Consider the following 19121-nt stretch of genomic DNA (forward strand, 5'->3'; position numbering starts at 1 on the left):
ACTAGACTAGATGAAGGAGAGGCATGGTATTTTTTGCCCACTCCCTCAAGTTTAACCCTATGTCAAACTGATTCGTACCATTACAAGCCCTAAGACATATACATAAAAGTGTTTCAAACTATAAGAAATTTTGTTTCATGAAAATCAAGCTTGCCTAATTATTAATAATGATAAATTAACCTATAGGAATAAAAAAATAATAAACTGAATTTGAAGGTAAACTAGAGAACCCTTCAGAAAACACAAGATGATTCCAATAATCACTATTGGCCTATGTCTGGAAGATAAAAATACAGAGAAGCCAACAACTCTAATTTTGCCCCAAATCTATAAATATTGGTGTATAGCACAGCCCATTAAAAGAGAATAATTCATAAGACATCCTCTTTCTCCCCTAAGATGATGTTGCTTCCTTTCAGGATATATTTGGAAAAATATTTTGTGCTTTCAGGGTGAACACATCTTCCTTTTGTTAATCTTCTCTTCGTGTCCAAAGGAAGGCTTTAAGACAGGTGGGAAACATGCTCTCATTTCTATTTCCACTCTCTCTTTCACCAGTGCATACCATTCATGTCTATATGTTTGCTAGTTAAGATGATGCTTATGTATTTTTATTATATTTTAAGTGAAATAAAAATAGTCATAGGAATGTGTGAGTAGAAGAGGGAAGACTAGAGCATGACTCTAATTTGGAAATTCAATGTTCTGCTTTCTTTTTCAAATGATGTGTATTAATAATCTCCAAATCTTTTACTTAAAGCAATACTGTAAAAAATAGTTATCAACTTCTCAAATAATAGATATATACTTTAAGAAGCTATTTTTCTTTATTGTGAACTGCTTCTATCACTGTAAAATAGAAATTAACTAGAATTTTGTACCACATATAGCCTTTGAAAGAAATAAAATTCATACCCACCTACTCCCCATTTGCTTCCTCCATCAACAAACAAACAAAAGGAAAGAGAAAAAGAAAAAAGACTACATTACCCTTTTGGAATATGACCAACTACTTCCAATCCGTATGTGTTTTCCATATTGGTACAATAGCAAGTCAAAGATGTAGCAATCATCTGCGTGGTTCCATTTGAAAAAGAGAAAAATAAAATTATTCCTGTCTCACAAACATCTTAAAACTATTTTCAAAAGCAAACATCACTCATGTGCTTCACGATTATCAACAGTAATATAGTATTTGCACAGATTTTTAAAAACTAAGAAAATATGTAACTAAAAAAATCCCTCTGAGATTTAAGAGCACTTAATCTGCAGTCTCAAAAATTAAATGGCGTTACAATAATACAACTTTTATCATATCCTTTCCAGTTATAGCAACCCAATTATGTCTGATTTTGAAGGGGTGCAGAATACAGAATATACGAATGTGTGTGTGTGTGTGTGTGTGTGTGTGTGTGTGTGTGTGTGTGTGCATGCTCACAGATACCACAATCCAACCTAAATATTTGTCTCTCATGATACGAAAGAATGTTTTAACTCAGAACATTTTCCTTTCACTGGAGTAGTCACAAAAGAGTTTAAGACGCTGCATCAATATTCCTAATGTAGGTTAGTAATTGATGGTTTACAGTCTCCTTGAATAATCTTTAATTTTGAGCTTTTGCTATTTCTTGAAGAAAAATATGCTAGTTAATAATGTGTTGAACCCAATATTTTTTGAATTACCTCCCTGGAGTTTCAGGAGCCTGACCTTCTATTGTATGACATACGGCAAGCAAGGCCTTGTATTCTCTGCAAGTATCCACAGTCCCCTTTAAAGTGTATGTTCAGAATTCTGTTCAGGACTTGTTTTCACCAGTCATATTACCTTAATGTTTTCCATCCATTTTCACATTCTCTTCATTCTTTTGATTATTTAATAGGTACTGGTTATTTCACAGGGTTATCTATCAGTTTGATATCTGTTTAATCTTTTCTATACTATGCTTTTTTGTTAAAAAGAAACACACTAATTACCAAAAGTATAAATTTACCATATACATGGTCAGAAAAAAGGTATAAAAAAATCACACTAGCAAAACAAGGAATATCTAACAATGTCCAATAATATTACTTTGTAGGGATATTTACTATATATTTCTCTTCTCTATGATGATATTTAACTGACTTTATAATATTTCTTAAAACATTAAATAGACTTAAAAAACAAAGGAGACTTGAGAATTTTTTTAAAGGCAATAAAACTCAAACAGGTAATAGTTTCAAACTTTATAAATACTATGACATAATTGTACTATCTAAATACAATAGTAGTAAAAAATTCAGGCTATTAGGTTGGAATCAGAAGTATTAATGTATTCAAAAATTTCTACATTTAATACATTTTAATTGCTAATAATTTTCATGAAATATTTATATCATCAGAAAATACTGTGAGCTATAAAAGAAAATATACCGTAGCCGCAAGATGCTGAATCCTTATTGAAAATGGAAGAATGCATGGTGTTCAATACATATAGCCAATATTAAAATTAAGTAACTTAAGTCACTAACTTTGTCTTTCAGATAGTGCTTTAGAAGGTTCTAATCTGAAATCTTCCAACTGTAACTCTTCTCGTAAAATGGGAGTTTTGTGGGGACAAGGGGAGGTACCTAACTCAAACCTAGGCTCATATTTCTGGATCATACACTGAATTCCCAGGAATCTATAATTTCCTGCCAAAGTCGACTTCCAGATACCTTCTCCAGGTCTCCCCTTTCAGCATGGTCCAAGGAAAGGCCAAGGGACAGTTGTGTGGGTGAAAAGTGGAGATATGTTCAGAGTTTGGGTGCTGGGGCAAAAGTATCCATGTGTATACTCATGAATCTCATTGTAGGTGAGATGATGCTGTGAAAGTGCTGCACTCACATGCTAGCAAAGTAATGCTCAAAATTATTCAAGCCAGGCTTCAACAATACATGAACTGTGAACTTCCAGATGTTCAAGCTGGATTTAGAAAAGGCAGAGGAACCAGAAATCAAACTGCCAACATACACTGGATCATCAAAAAGCAAGGGAGTTCCAGAAAAACATCTACTTCTGCTTTATTGACTATGTCAAAGCCTTTGACTGTGTGGATCACAACAAATTGTGGAAAATTCTGAAAGAGATGGGAACACCAGACCAACTGACTTGACTCTTGAGAAACTATATGCAGGTCAGGAAGGAACAGTTAGAACAGGACATGGAACAACAGACTGGTTCCAAATAGGAAAAGGAGTATGTAAGGCTGTATATTGTCACCCTGACTATTTAACTTCTATGCAGAGTACATCATGAGAAATGCTGGGCTGGAGGAAGTACAAGCTGGAATCAAGATTGCCGGGAGAAATATCAATAACCTCATATATGCAGATGACACCACCCTTATGGCAGAAAGTGAAGAAGAACTAAAGAGCCTCTTGATAAAAGTGAAAGAGGAGAGTGAAAAAGTTGGCTTAAAGCTCAACATTCAGAAAATGAAGATCATGGCATCCGGTCCCATCACTTCATGGGAAATAGATGGGGAAACAGTGGAAACAGTGTCAGTCTTTATTTTGGGGGGCTCCAAAATCACTGCAGATGGTGACTGCAGCCATGAAATTAAAAGACACTTAGGAAGGAAAGTTATGACCAACCTAGATAGCATATTCAAAAGCAGAGACATTACTTTGACAACAAAGGTCAGTCTAGTCAAGGCTATGGTTTTTCCAGTAGTCATGTATGGATGTGAGAGTCGGACTGTGAAGAAAGCTGAGTGCTGAAGAATTCATGCTTTTGAACTGTGTTGCTGGAGAAGGCTCTTGAGAGTCCCTTGGACTGCAAGGAGATCGAACCAGTCCATTCTGAAGGAGGTCAGTCCTGGATGTTCTTTGGAAGCAATGATGCTAAAGCTGAAACTCCGATAGTTTGGCCACCTGATGCGAAGAGTTGACTTATTGGAAAAGACTCTGATGCTGGGAGGGATTGGGGGCAGGAGGAGAAGGGGACGACCAAGGACGAGATGGTTGGATGGCATCACCAACTCGATGGACGTGAGTTTGAGTGAACTCCGGGAGTTGGTGATGGACAGGGAGGCCTGGAGTGCTGCAATTCATGTGGTGGCAAAGAGTTGGACATGACTGAGCAACTGAACTGAACTGAACTACTCCTTGGAAGGAAAGTTATGACCAACCTAGAGAGCAAATCAAAAAGCAAAGACACTACTTTGTCAACAAAGGTCCATCTAGTCAAAGCTATGGTTTTTCCAGTAGTCATGTAAGGGTGTGAAAGTTGGACTATAAAGAAAGCTGAGCACCGAAGAATTGATGGTTTTGAACTGTGGTGTTGGAGAAGACTCTTGAGAGTCCCTTGGACTGCAAGGAGATCCAACCAGTCCATCCTAAAGGAAATCAGTCCTGAATATTCATTGGAAGGACTGATGTTGAAGCTAAAACTCCAATACTTTGGCTACCTGATGCGAAGAACTGACTCATTAGAAAAGACCCCGATGCTGGGAAAGATTGAAGGTGGGAGGAGAAGGGGACGACAGAAGATGAGATGGTTGGTTGACATCACCAACTTGATGGACATGAGTTTGAGTAAACACCAGGAGTTGGTGATAGACAGGGAGGCCTGGTGTGCTGCAGGGGTCGCAGCGACCATGGGGTCGCTGAGTTGGACACAACTGAGCAACTGAACTCAGGTTTATATACATATAAATAAAGCCTACACTATTTCAATAGTATGAAGTGATATTTCAATGGGTGAAATTATTTAGACACTACTTATCACCAATAAAAAGAAATTAAAGCCAATTAATAATAAGTAAATTAGAAGACTGGTTTGCTTAACATTTCATTTTCAATGTAATGCTTTGTTTAGTTAAGAGTTCCCCTCAGAAAGTCAAACCAGACCTCTGTAACAACCTAGAGGGGTGGGAAAGAGTGGGAGGTGGGAGGGAGTTTAAAGAGGGAGAGGACATATGTATACCTATGGCTGATTCATGTTGATGTATGCAGAAGTCAAACCCTTATTGTACAGCAATCATCAATCAAGCAAAATAAATAAATATAATTTTTTTAAAAAGAGTTCCCATTAGAGGCTCTTAAAGTTTCAAATTTTTTTTTTTAATTTCATAAGCCTTAGGAGTAAAGTACAATTTGTTACTTTGCCAAGTACAGCAACAAAAATATCTTAGAGAATCAGCCTTGGCCACTGAAAATTATGAGAATATCCTTTCAACAAAGAAAAACTAGGTCAGTAAATATAATAAATCTATCAACCATTAATGGACATTTGTTGATTGATCACATTTTATGCAGCATATAGATGCCATATCAAAAAGATGTGGTTTCACTTTTTATTGCTTTATGGAGAATCATGCCAGAGATTTTTTGAGTCCCATCCTTAAAAATGTCTCTATATTTAAAATTTTAGGCTATATGTTCTCTTATTTATCTGAAAATATACAAGCATAGAGAAATTCTGCAAACATTAGAAACATGTGTGCCTCTTTTAAATTATTGACTCAAAATATTTCCTGTCTTTACATGAATGTGTAGACAAATTAGTCCTGTTTTAATGAGAGACAGGACTAATTGTGGGTTACTATGGACAATAAGGTGTGCCTTTGCACATTATCCACAGCAGTCACAAGCATTGCAGAGAAGAAAGTTAAACGTTCATTTTGTACTTACCAAAACTAAGTCAACAGGAAGAATAATTTTAATTTTCCTCTTAAACTGTTCATTCAGCTCTTTAACCAGTACAAGTACCACAATGCTTAGCAAGGATAAGAGCAGTGCTTCCAGTCGCACAGACTTGATGTTCTTAAAGATATATGCATAGATCTACAGTAATGAGGAAAAATACAAACAAATTTCAGGGTCATTCACAATATACCAAAATTAAAACCTGGCCCCAGCTGAACTCTGTGATGTCTTGCAAAAAAATAGCTGAAAGGGAGAGGAGTGAAACAGTGGGGCGTAGAAGGGTATATCAGTCAGGGCTGATACAGATAAGGCTATGATTCATTTGCATGTACAGAATTGCTTTTCCCTTGGTTCGTCCACCAAACTCAGTATTCCTTCCTACATAAGGACAGAACAACACTTCCAGCTCCTTCTCAGTCACTTTAATGGGCAGAGATCTAAAACTCATTAGCTATATGCAGATTCACTATTAAGAGCAAATAAGGGCTCTCAAATAACTATAGGCTCTGTTAAGGGCTTCCCTGGTGGCTCAGCAGTAAAGAATCTGCTTTATTCTTGCCTAGAGACACTCGCTCTTTGGAAGAAAAGCTATGACCAACCTAGACAGCATATTAAAAAGCAGAGACATTACTTTGCTGACAAAGGCCTGTCTAGTCAAAGCTATGGTTTTTCCAGTAGTCATGTATGGATGTGAGAGCTGGACTATAAAGAAAGCAGAACACTGAAGAATTGATGCTTTTGAACTGTGGTGTTGGAGAAGACTTTTGAGAGTCCCTTGGACTGCAAGGAGATCTAACCAGTCCATCCTGAAGGAAATCAGTCCTGGGTGTTCATTGGAAGGACTGAGGTCAAAGCTGAAAGTCCAATACCTTGGCCACCTGATGCGAAGAGCTGACTCATTTGAAAAGACCCTGATGCTGGGAAAGATTGAGGGCAGGAGGAGAAGGGGACAACAGAGGATGAGATGGTTGCATGGCATCACTGACTCAATGGACATGGGTTTGGGTAGGCTCTGGGAGTTGGTTTTGAACAGGGAGGCCTGGCACGCTATGGTTCATGGGGTCACAAAGAGTCGGACACGACTGAGCGACTGAACTGAACTGAACTGAGACCTCAGAGAAGCAAAGATAGTTCATGTATGTATGGATAAATAAGTAAACTATTTCATCAGAACCAAGCCAATCTGTTTTGTAAAATATGAGTTAAGCTCACTTTGAGACTATAAAACTAGTAATTCTTTAAATTGTCCATTTAATATAATTTGGCATGAAATAAAAAATACATTGGTACACATAAACAAATCAATTTTGAGATATTTCAAAGAATGAAATAGCCTATCAATCGTATATATATATATATATATATATATATATATATACTACTTTTCATTATTTTCTTTAGCAAGAAGATTTTTCTGAAGCACTTAACAGACATTTACACACACAAACACATTTATACATATACATTACTTTATAATGTGTTTTTATCTGATTTTGCCATTCTTAATACTTTTTTTTTTCAATGATGGAGTCTCAGGTCCTAAAATAGTATCTGGCAGATATCAGGCACTCTATAAATATTCTGAATTAATAAAAGCTTTCACTTAATATGGTAATAGTAACAAATGTAAATAGGAATAGCTTTTACCCTGAATAAGCATAATAACACGGAGAGAAAGAACTCATATTCCTCTTTTCTCACTATGACCACTTGTTGTTCACTTCCTAAGTCATGTCCAACTCTTCGTGACCCCATGGACTGCATATGCCAGGCCTCCCTGTTCTTCTCTATCTCTTGGAGCTTGCTCAAAGTCATGCCCATTGGGTTGGTGATGCCATCCAACCAGATGGGCCTTTAAAAAGGTAATTAAGTTAAAATGATCCCTTTAGGGTGGGCCCCTATCCAATCTGACCAGTGTCTTTATAAAAAGAAGAGATGAAGACAGAGAGAGAGACACCAGGAGTGCACATGCACAGAGGTCCTTCCATGCGAACAGGCAGGAGGATACTTATACACAAGTGAAAAAGAGGCCTCAGAGCAAACTAGTCCTAAGACACCCGGACCTTTCACTTCTAGCCTTCAGAATTGGAGAACATACATTTCTATTTTTTAAGTCACCCAGTTTGTCACGGCAGCCCTAGCAATACAGAAGACAAAGGGACTCACAGTATTTGTCTTTGGAATTCCCTTTATGGCTTCCCTGATAGCTCAGTAGGTAAAGAATCCGCCTGCAACGCGGGAGACCCCGCTTCAATTCTTGGGTCGGGAAGATTCGCTGGCGAAGGGATAGGCTATGCACTCCAGTATTCTTGGGCTTCCCTTGTGGCTCAGCTGGTAAAGAATAAACCCGCAATGCAGGAGACCTGGGTTCTATCCCTGGGTTAAGAAGATCCCCTGAAGAAGAGAAAGGCTACGCTACGTACTCACTCCGGTATGCTGCCCTGGAGAATTCCATGGACAGTCCCTGGGGTCGCAAAGAGTCGGATACGACTGAGCGACTTTCACTTTCACTTCCCTATGCCCTAATAAATTCCTTTCTCTTCAAGTTAACCAAGATAAAAGTATTTTAAACAAAAAATGAAATGAAACAGAAAGCTTTCAGTAATAGTGACTAAACAATGACTACCATTAAGAGGGACTTCCCTGGTGGTGCCGTGGACAAGAATCCACATGCCAGTACAGAGGACACAGATTTCATCCTTAGTCCAGGAGGATTCCGCAGGCTGTGGAGCAGCTGGGGCCATGTGCCAGAACTACCGAGGCCCCATGCCTGGAGCCTGTGCTCCGCAACAAGAGAAGCCACTGCAATGAGAAGTCGGAGCACTCCAAGATCGAGAAGTAGCCCCGCTTGCAGCTAGAGAGAGCCCATGCAAAGCGAGGAAGACCCAGCACAGCCATAAACGAGTAAATCGGTAATTTCTTTAAGCAACAATTTTGTACCATTAAGAGAGACAGACAACTGACTAAATATCTACCACAGACAAATAAGTGTGGCAAAGAGCTCTGGTAAGGATTTCAGCTATATAGTGCCTAACAAAGGCAGTATTTAGAAGACATTTGCCAGAGCTAGAAGGACCTTAGAAATCAACCAGTTGAGTGTAACTCATTCTTGTTGTTCTGTCGGTCAGTCGTGTCCAACTCTTTGCAACCCCATGGACTGCAGCACACCAGGTTTCCCCATCCCTCACTGTCTCCTGGAGTTTGCACAAGCTCATGTCCATTGAAGCGGTAATGCCATCCAACCATCTCATCCTCTGTCATCCCCTTCTCCTCCCGCCTTCAATCTTTCCCAGAATCGGGGTCTTTTCCAAAACAGAGGCTCTTCGCATCAGGTGGCCAAAGTATTGGAACTTCACCTTCAGCATCAGTTCTTCCAATGAGTATTCAGGGTTGATTTCCTTTAGGATTGACTGGTTTGATCTCCTTGCTGTCCAAGGGAATCTCAAGAGTCTTCTCCAGCACCACAATTCAAAAGCATCAGTTCTTCAGCACTCAGCTCTCTTTATAGTCCAACTCTCACATCCATACATGACTACTGGAAAAACCATTGCTTTCATTATATGGACCTTTGTTGGCAAAGTGATGTGTCTGCTTTTGAATATGCTGTCCAGATTGGTCAAGGCTTTTCTTCCAAGGAGCAAGCATCTTTTAATTTTATGACTGCAGTCATCATCACAGTGATTTTGTAGCCCAAGAACAAAAAGTCTGCCACTGTTTTCACTGTTTCCCTATCTATTTGCCATGAAATGATGGGACCAGATGCCATGATCTTCATTTTTTGGAATGTTGAGTTTTGAGCCAGCTTTTTCGCTGTCCTGTTTCACCTTCATCAGGAGGCTCTTTAGTTCCTTTTTGCTTTCTGCCATTAGGGTGGTATCATCTAGACATCTAAAGTGATTGGTATTTCTCCCAGCAATCTTGATTACAGCTTGAGCTTCATACACCCCAGCATTTTGCCTGATATACTCTGCATATAAGCTGAATAAGCAGGGTAAGAATATATAGCTTAGATGTACTCCTTTCCTGATCTTGTACCAGCCCATTGTTCCTGTCTGCTTCTAAATGTTGCTTCTTGACCTGCATACAGTTTCTCAGGAGGCAGGTAAGGTGGTCTGGTATTCCCACATCTTTAAGAATTTCTACAGATGGAGAAGCCAAGGTTGCAACAATCTGTAACTTACCTATCCCAGGTGAGTTGACTTGTGAGTGAGAGTCAAGACCGTAACACAGGTTCTCTGAACACCTGACCAACACATTGACCATTTTACCAATGCCTCACACACTACTCTCTTCTTTCAATTCAGGAAACAACTTTTCCATACTTTCCTTTTCCCCATAGGATGTGTGGAAAGGAGATGCCACATTTTGAAAGAGAGACTATCATGGAACGTGGAATCTTTGATCCTGGTTAGTGGTATTCAATGGCACCTGGCTGCTTCTCAGCAAACAAGCTCTTCAGCAGCAGGATCACATCAAAGAAAAGAAACAAAGCCTTCCTACCTGAATGCAAAAACTGTGAGAAGTGGGAACCATGACTTTTTTTTTTTTTAACATATACACATTTGGTGAAAGTATACTTGTGTCCATACAGTGCAATCACTCTAATTCCTTTTCACCACCTCAAACTGAAAGACATTTTTATATTAACCCTATGACAAACATGGGTTTCCCTGATAGCTCAGTAGGTGAAGAATCCGCCTGCAATGCGGGAGATCCCAGTTAAATTTCTGGGTCAGGAAAATCCCCTGGAGAAGGGAAAGGCTACCCACTCCAGTTTTCTGGCCTGGAGAATTTCATGGACTGTATAGTCCATGGAGTTGTAAAGAGTTGGACATAACTGAGTGACTTTTACTTTCATTTACCACAAACATATGGTTTGAGGGTAGACTGGGGTGGGAAAAAATGGGTGAAATTCTTTAAATTTCAGCACTTTCGAGAAGAGTTGGAGAACTAACATTTCCAGGTGCGAGACTAGCCATCTTACATGTAGTGATTCGTTTACTTTCCCAATTAATACAAAGTGAGCATAATTACTTCTTTATCACATTATCTGCTTCAATTACACTGCCTGGTTTGCTTCATTAACACTATCTGAGATTATCTTGTTCAACAATTTGTCTCCTCCTATCCTATTTCACATCCTCCCTCTCAGCATTTCAATAAAACTCCATGGGAAAGGTGGAGAAGGCTATAGCAACCCACCTCGGGACTCTTGCCTGGAGAATCCCAGGGACAGAGGAGCCTAGCGGGCTGCCATCTATGGGGTCGCACAGAGTCAGACACAACTGAAGCGACTTAGCAGCAGCAGCAGCAGCTGTGGGAAAAGGGGTGTCACTTCTCAGCTGCATCCTCATCGCCTATGAAGTAGTCAATCAACATCTGTTGAATAAATCTGTTATAGCAATTCTTGAATCAAGGATGCATGCTAATCTATCCCCATCCATGTGTGGATTATTCTGTTGAGTATTTCTGGTTTTGAAGCTTCATATTTGGTCTGATTCTCCCACTTTGCAGGTGAGGAGACTGAAGTCTGCTGCCAGCCTTGGTTTTTGTTTTTTAAAGTAGCTTTCACATCCTTGGAGTCTTTAAACATGAGCCACAATTTCCCAGGAATACCCTCTCTCTACCCCAACTTGCTTCTAACTTGATTATATTTTAAATCTACCTCTAAACAAATCTAGATTCCCACTCAGGGACCATTAAAGCCATCTATAATAATTCTAAAATTGATGTTGGTACAAGTTCTCTTTGTTCTTAAGAATGTAATGTCACCTATAAACTTTGTGTACATATCATTATATCATTAAATAACTTAGAATAGTTGTTGTTAAAATCAAGCTCCCCTAATCCCTCAACTTCCCAAAGTAGCACACATTAATAGGAAAACAAGACTGATATTAAGTTTAAAGCTCAACCCCAGTCTGTGTTTTCATGAATACAAACATAACTCCAAAAGGAAGAAAAAATTACAACATTCTATTATTCTTTACATCACTTTATATGCAAATTTCTGATCACTAACTGCATCTCACATTGGGAATTTATCCCAGGAAACTACTGCTGTAAGGGATACAGTAAATCTCCAAACAAAATATGATGTAGAGGAAGTATGGTATGTTAATCAACTAGAGACAACACGGGAGCACAAAACTCACTTGGCCCAAACTCACAGCCAAGCACGCCAAGGTCCAAGCGGCATCCAGCCATCCCTTCTTTAGAAAACTAAGTTTAATTTGAACCAGTTAAACAACTACATTTTATGGTGATGTATTTCTTCAGTGAACTGTGCAGGATGGAGAGCTTAGTCCAAGATAATTGAGTTGCTAAAATACCTGCCTTATAAGATTTAGAATTTTAAGGTAATCTTTGTTACTAATTTCCATATAATTGTCTCATATCCAAATTAAACCTGCAACATTTTCTATCCCCTGTGTCACTGAATTCAAGCTGCAGGTGAATATTCCTTTTCTCTCCTCTTCAATTTATTCTGTCCATTTTTCAGGGTGAACTGAATGTTCTCAAAAGTCACAATAGAAATGTCACAATAACTGTGGAGAAAATGTGTGTTTCCATAAACCACCAAAGTGTGTTCTTGATTCAGAAATCTCAGGGGGCCTGTGTCTTCAAAGTAGATTTGTTTTCCACATATGACTCTTATTTGTACATACTTGATTGTGATTTCATTCTCTATAAAAGAAAATATTTCATTGGTTCTGATTCCCTTCTGATGTTTTTGTCCTATTTTGTTAACATTCTTGGTTCCTGCTTCATAGCCTTCAGGGATATCAAAACTAGAAAAATGCTTTGCTTGCACTTCATGGATGGGAATGGGAATGAAATTGCTTTCTGGTTCTGAAAACCTGAATTTTAAGAAAGGAAATACAAATTTCCCCATAAGTTAGTTGAATATACTGCCAAGCTTGACTTGTGCTTTGGGTTTAATGAACAGAACTGTACATAATTATATTGAAGGATACTCATACAAAGTCGCAAATGAAAACAGCTTTGCCAAATTTATCATAGGCTGCTACAGGCTGAGACACTTGGCACCACTTCAAAGAAATCCACAAGTGCTAATATGAGCTAAGAATTTTTGTAACTTTTATTGTGCCTTTTGGGGAAAACAACCTTCTAATAAAAAGGTACATTAGTTCTCAATATAAAAATCAATTTTAATTGAAAAGAATCATTAAACTTTTCCCTCTTGTGGGACCAACTATCAATCAGAAATTTTAAATTTGATAAAAAATTTTATTTGGCTTTGACCAATCTTCTTCCTCTCTTATTGCCTTCTCCAGATGTGTTTGGGCTTCAAAAAGTCACATAGTTAGACTTTTTCTTTAGATTTTGGTTTTATCAATTAGAGAATTTTGACTTCTAATGAGTATAAAACTTCAAAGTTTCATTTTTTAATCTCTCAAAACGTAACCCTAGTACACCGTTAGTGGAAATGTAAATTGGTACAGCTCCTATGGAAAATAGTATGATGTCTTCTCAAAAAAACTAAAAATAGAACCATCATATGATCCAGTAAGTTCACTCCTGGGTATTAATCCCTCAAAAATGAAAATGCTAATTCCAGAAGTCACATGTACCAGAACGTTCACAGCAACATTATTTGCAATAGCCAAGATATGGATACTTATTCGGCCATAAAAAAGAATGAAATGTTGCTATTTGCAACAACATGGATGGATTTGGAGGGTATTATGTTAAGTGACGTAAGTCAGACAAAGAGGAATACTATATTATATATTATTTCATATACACGTGAGGTCTAAAAAGTAAAATTACAAATATAACAAAATAGAGAAAAACATTTTTGAGAACACAGGAATAAATTTAACCGGTGAGCCACAGTCCCAAGACAGAAGTGACTCTTACAATAATATTGCTTCTGATTATTTTTAAATATACTGCAGAATTGTTCATAATTTATTAAAGGGATTTATAACTGCTCAGGGGAATTGAGCTGAAAAGATGGAAATATTTTAAAATAAACTAAAAAACACAGCATTCCTTTACTCCAGCTGAATGCTGCTGCTGCCGCTGCTAAGGTCGCTTCAGTCGTGTCCGACTTTGTGCGACCCCATAGACGGCAGCCCGCTAGGCTCCTCTATCGCTGGGATTCTCCAGGCAAGAACACTGGAGTGGGTTGCCATTTCCTTCTCCAATCCATGAAAGTGAAAAGTGAAAGTGAAGTTGCTCAGTCATGCCCGACTCTTAGAGAGCCCATGGACTGCAGCCTACCAGGCTCCTCCGTCCATGGGATTTTCCAGGCAAGAGTACTGAAGTGGGTTGCCATTGCCTTCTCCACTCCAGCTGACTAGCCTCATTAATAGCAGGTACTTTTATGAGTTTTATAAATTTTGGAATCATCTTTATTTGTTAGTTGCAAAAAATACATAATTTTGTTATATTGTTTAGATTTGTTTTATCTGATTAACAGTCTTCTAGAGAGGAAAAGGATTAGTATCTATTATTTACATAGCACTTTTAAAAACCCTCTAATTTGTTATATTTAACTATTTACTACTAGAAATGGCAACACACTCCAGTGTTCTTGCCTGGAGAATCCCGGGGACAGGGGAGCCTGGTGGGCTGCCGTCTCTGGGGTTGCACAGAGTCGGACACGACTGAAGCAACTTAGCAGCAGCAGCAGCAGTAAAAAGATAATCACTTCCATTAAATGTATACCTTCCAAAGAAAAGCAATGCGAAAGAATGCTCAAACGACTGCACAATTGCATTCATCTCACATGCTAGTAATGCTCAAAATTCTCCAAGCCAGGCTTCAGCAATATGTGAACTGTGAACTTCCTGATGTTCAAGCTGGTTTTAGACAAGGCAGAGGAACCAGAGATCAAATTGCCAACATCTGCTGGATCATGGAAAAAGCAAGAGAGTTCAGAAAAACATCTATTTCTGCTTTATTGACTATGCCAAAGCCTTTGACTGTGTGGATCACAATAAACTGTGGAAAATTCTGAAAGGGATGGGAATACCAGACCACCTGACCTGCCTCTTGAGAAATCTGTATGCAGGTCAGGAAGCAACAGTTAGAACTGGACATGGAACAACAGACTGGTTCCAAATAGGAAAAGGAGTACATCAAGGCTGTATATTGTCACCCTGCTTATTTAACTTCTATGCAGAGTACATCATGAGAAACGCTGGACTGGAAGAAACACAAAGCTGGAATCAAGATTGCCGGGAGAAATATCAATAACCTCAGATAGGCAGATGACACCACCCTTATGGCAGAAAGTGAAGAGGAGCTAAAAAGCCTCTTGATGAAAGTGAAAGAGGAGAGTGAAAAAGTTGGCTTAAAGCTCAACATTCAGAAAACGAAGATCATGGCATCCAGTCCCATCACTTCTTGGGAAATAGATGGGGAAACAGTGGAAATGGTGTCAGACTTTATTTTTGGGGGCTCCAAAATCACTGCAGATGGTGACTGCAGCCATGAAATTAAAAGATGCTTACTCCTTGGAAGAAAAGTTATGACCAACCTAGATAGCATATTCAAAAGCAGAGACATTACTTTGCCAACTAAGGTCCGTCTAGTCAAGGCTATGGTTTTTCCAGTGGTCATGTATGGATGTGAGAGTTGGACTGTGAAGAAGGCTGAGGGCCAAAGAATTGATGCTTTTGAACTGTGGTGTTGGAGAAGACTCTTGAGAGTCCCTTGGACTGCAAGGAGATCCAACCAGTCCATTCTGAAGGAGATCAGCCCTGGGATTTCTTTGGGAGGAATGATGCTAAAGCTGAAACTCCAGTACTTTGGCCACCTCATGCGAAGAGCTGACTCACTGGAAAAGACTTTGATGCTGGGAAGGATTGGGGGCAGGAGAAGGGGACGACAGAGGATGAGATGGCTGGATGGCATCACGGACTCGATGGACATGAGTCTGAGTAAACTCCGGGAGTTGGTGATGGACAGGGAGGTCTGGCGTGCTGCGATTCACGTGGTGGCAAAGAGTCAGACATGACTGAGCGACTGAACTGAACTGAACTGACCATATTTCAGGCAGTTTCTTTTGGGAATGAATCCCAATTGATATTATTATCACCAACTCATAAAGTAGACAACTGGAAGTCAAAGTTACAAGGTCATTTAGTCAAGAGTAGAGCCATGATCTGACTTAGGGCTGCTCTGATTCTAAAGTTCTAGTTATATTGCCTCTTTCTAAAGGAAAAAACACAGATCAATTAATGTCTACCTGATTGCATGGGCCCTAATAAAATCATCAGGGCTAAAAGTTCACTTAGAGAAAAAAACTAAGTTTTACCCAACATATAACTGAAGAGGAATATATTAAAATCACTATGAAACAGATATAACATTAAAAGAAAGTTTTATTAGAAGTATATGAATTTAAAGGTAAAATTTGAATAACATATGGAAAATAAAATATTATATGTAAAGGGAATTAGGATAAATGATGGTTTAGACCTAATTCTATTCACTTTTTTAAAGAAATAAGGTCATGACAGTATTCGAGAACCTCCCTTTGAATATGCAGACCCCAAAAATGCTGGGAGAGCTACTCAAAGGACCAGTGGAAAATGTTAAAAGGATTTAACACTTCTGGGAGAATCCCTCACATGAGGAAGCTGGTTAACAGTTTTCAGCTAGAAGAGAAAGAATTGCCTAAACACCTGAGCCTAACTGGAGCTCGCAGCATGAGCCCTGCATTTCAGATGTAGCACAGGGCGAAATATCGGGCTATGTCTACCCTCAAGACGAAAAGAAAAAGACAAATATCATATGATATCACTTACTTGTGGAATCCACAAATAAAGTAATAATACAAATGAACATATTTCAAAACAGAAACCAGACTCACCAACACAGAAAGCAAACTTGTGGCTTCCAAAATGGAAAGAGGGTAAGGGTAAGGGATAAATGAGGAATCTGGAATTAACAGACACAAACTGCTACAAATAAAATATACAAACAAGGACCTATTGTATGGTAGGCTCAGTTGCTCATTTGTGTCCATCCCTTTGCAACCCCATTGACTGGCCTGCCAGGCTCCTCTGTCCGTGGGACTTTCCGGGCAAGAATACTGGAGAAGGTTGCCATTTCCTTCTCTAGGGGACCTTCCCAGCCCAAGGATCAGACTCCCATCTCAGGTGTCTCCTGCATTGGCAGGCAGATTCTCTACTGCTGAGCCACCTGAGAAGCCCAACTGTATAGCACAGGGAATTATATTTAATACCTTGTATAACCTTAGTGGAAAAGAATCTGAAAAGGAATCCCACCGGAAACACTGTAAATCAACTACAATTCAAAACAAAAAATTATTGGAAGCTTGTCCAATAATCTGAGAGGGCAGAACCGAGCGCGTAACATTAACATATGATCTCAGATTACTCACTAGGGATATAACCAAAGAGACAGAGATTTTCGCTTTTCAGACTAGAGAATTAGATTCTATTATTAGGACATAGGGGCTTCCCAGGGGGCGCTAGTGGTCAAGAATCTGCCTGCCAATGCAGGAGACCTGAGAGATGCAGATCCGATCCCTGGGTCAGGAAGACCCCCTGCAGGAGGGCAGGGCAACCCTTTCCAGTACTCTGGCCTGGAGAATCTCGTAAACAGAGGAGCCTGGTGGCGTCACAAAGGGTCAGACAGGACTGGGTGGGTGAGCACAGCGCACAGCGCACAGCCGCGCGTAACCAGGCAGCCGCCAGGAGGAGAGCACTATAGACGCCACTGCAGCGGCAGATGGAAGATACCCGATACGCAGTGACCAAAGATGGCCCAGAAGCACTGTCCTTCCTAGAATTAATCAATGCACGTTTTGATCGGCCAAGTCTGAATTCCTTCAGGAAATCTGAGTGTTCCAGCTAAGACTAAGGGGTGGTAACTGGCTCATTGTCTAAGAGTCTCAAATACTCTAGATATTAATTTGTGTTCCAACGACTATCATTAGTAGATTCTTTATCCTTCGCCAGCCTGAGTAATTTTAGTAAATGATATAACAGTTATCAGAACCTAGAAGGAAAAATCCAAAAATGTGTGAAATGACTCTCCTCTAGGTTCTCTTATCTGATGATCAAGGTCTCTATTTTGTCCTCTGTTCTATACCTGTGGGCTGAGTTCAGTCACCTCTCCTCTTTTACATCCCACCTAAATGATCTATGGCAAGGTAATGTTTACATTATCACCATCAGATTCTTTTTCAGCCTTCCAAATGTCCCAGTGTAACCTATACAAGATACAAAATTTATTTCTTAATGTAATGCTCAGATTGCAATAATTTTTGACATTGCAATATCAACATTACTTTTGAAACCTTGGCAAAGAACCAAAGCATCATTCCAACCTAGATATTTAATAGTATGGGGATATGTGACTTTGAAAAGCAAGAGCGACTTTTCTGTTTTCCATCTTCACAAAGCTTAGCAACTTCTTCCAACTGAGTGATGCAAATTTAGTCAGCCATCTAAAAATGTGTCTAAATCTGATTCCATTTCAGTATAAGAACTTACAAAAGACCCCCACCCCTAAAAGTCACATTACAACGTCTGATCTACTAAGTAACGAAAATGTAGTTGGCAGTTTACCTTCCAAGAAGTAAAAAAAAAAAAAAAATCATACACAAAACACTTCAAGGTAGCATTTTATATGCATTGCCACCAGAGAAACAAGCTGAAAGGTCAAATGTTCTCATATCAGGCTATCCAGATTCTTTCAACACAACTAGTGAAGAGAGGAATGACTATTTGTGCAACGTGGTCATGACTGAGGTGACCAGTTTGTAACCAGCATGTATTTCTTTACCTGTACTTCATGCACAGATAAGCATGCTGTTCGCAGCCAGGAGGTCAAGGAAATCTAGTGCTGATGGGCTACTGCTGGCACAGACCTGCTGTCACCAAAAGTTGTAGCTTAGCCAGTCACTCGATAATGCACAGCTGCTTTGGTCTGCTTTTGTTTTATCTGGAGCTTGGAATTACGTCATTTAAGCCCACCTCCTAGCCACTTCTTATGAGTTATGTAGGGAAAGAGCAAATTAGCCAAGATGGCGGTCAGGCTCTCTCAACCCACGTTTGGTGGTGACTTGCTTATTTAACTTCTATGCAGAGTACATCATGAGAAATGCTGGACTGGAAGCAGCACAAGCTGGACTCAAGATTGCTGGGAGAAATATCAATAACCTCAGATATGCAGATGACACCACTCTTATGGCAGAAAGTGAAGAGGAACTAAAAAGCCTCTTGATGAAAGTGAAAGAGGAGAGTGAAAAAGTTGGCTTAAAGCTCAACATTCAAAAAATGAAGATCATGGCATCTGGTCCCATCACTTCATGGGAAATAGATGGGGAAACAGTGGAAACAGTGTCAGACTTTATTTTGGGGGGCTCCAAAATCATTGTAGATGGTGATTGCAGCCATGAAATTAAAAGACGCTTACTCCTTGGAAGAAAAGTTATGACCAAC

General features: G+C 39.2%; 1 protein-coding gene across 1 annotated transcript in view; it reads right to left on the reverse strand.

Moving 5' to 3' along the window:
- SLC26A7 (solute carrier family 26 member 7) overlaps positions 1 to 19121 on the reverse strand; it is a 146878-nt gene that overhangs the window by 79564 nt on the left and 48193 nt on the right. Inside the window, exons 5-6 of the mRNA XM_052651652.1 lie at positions 5656 to 5808; positions 991 to 1073 (exon numbers count right to left, since the gene is read on the reverse strand). Of these exons, the coding sequence (XP_052507612.1) occupies positions 991 to 1073; positions 5656 to 5808 (236 nt within the window). The remainder of the gene's footprint in view (positions 1 to 990; positions 1074 to 5655; positions 5809 to 19121) is intronic.

This window comes from Budorcas taxicolor, chromosome 14, assembly GCF_023091745.1.
Source record: "Budorcas taxicolor isolate Tak-1 chromosome 14, Takin1.1, whole genome shotgun sequence".
Lineage (NCBI taxonomy): Eukaryota > Metazoa > Chordata > Mammalia > Artiodactyla > Bovidae > Budorcas > Budorcas taxicolor.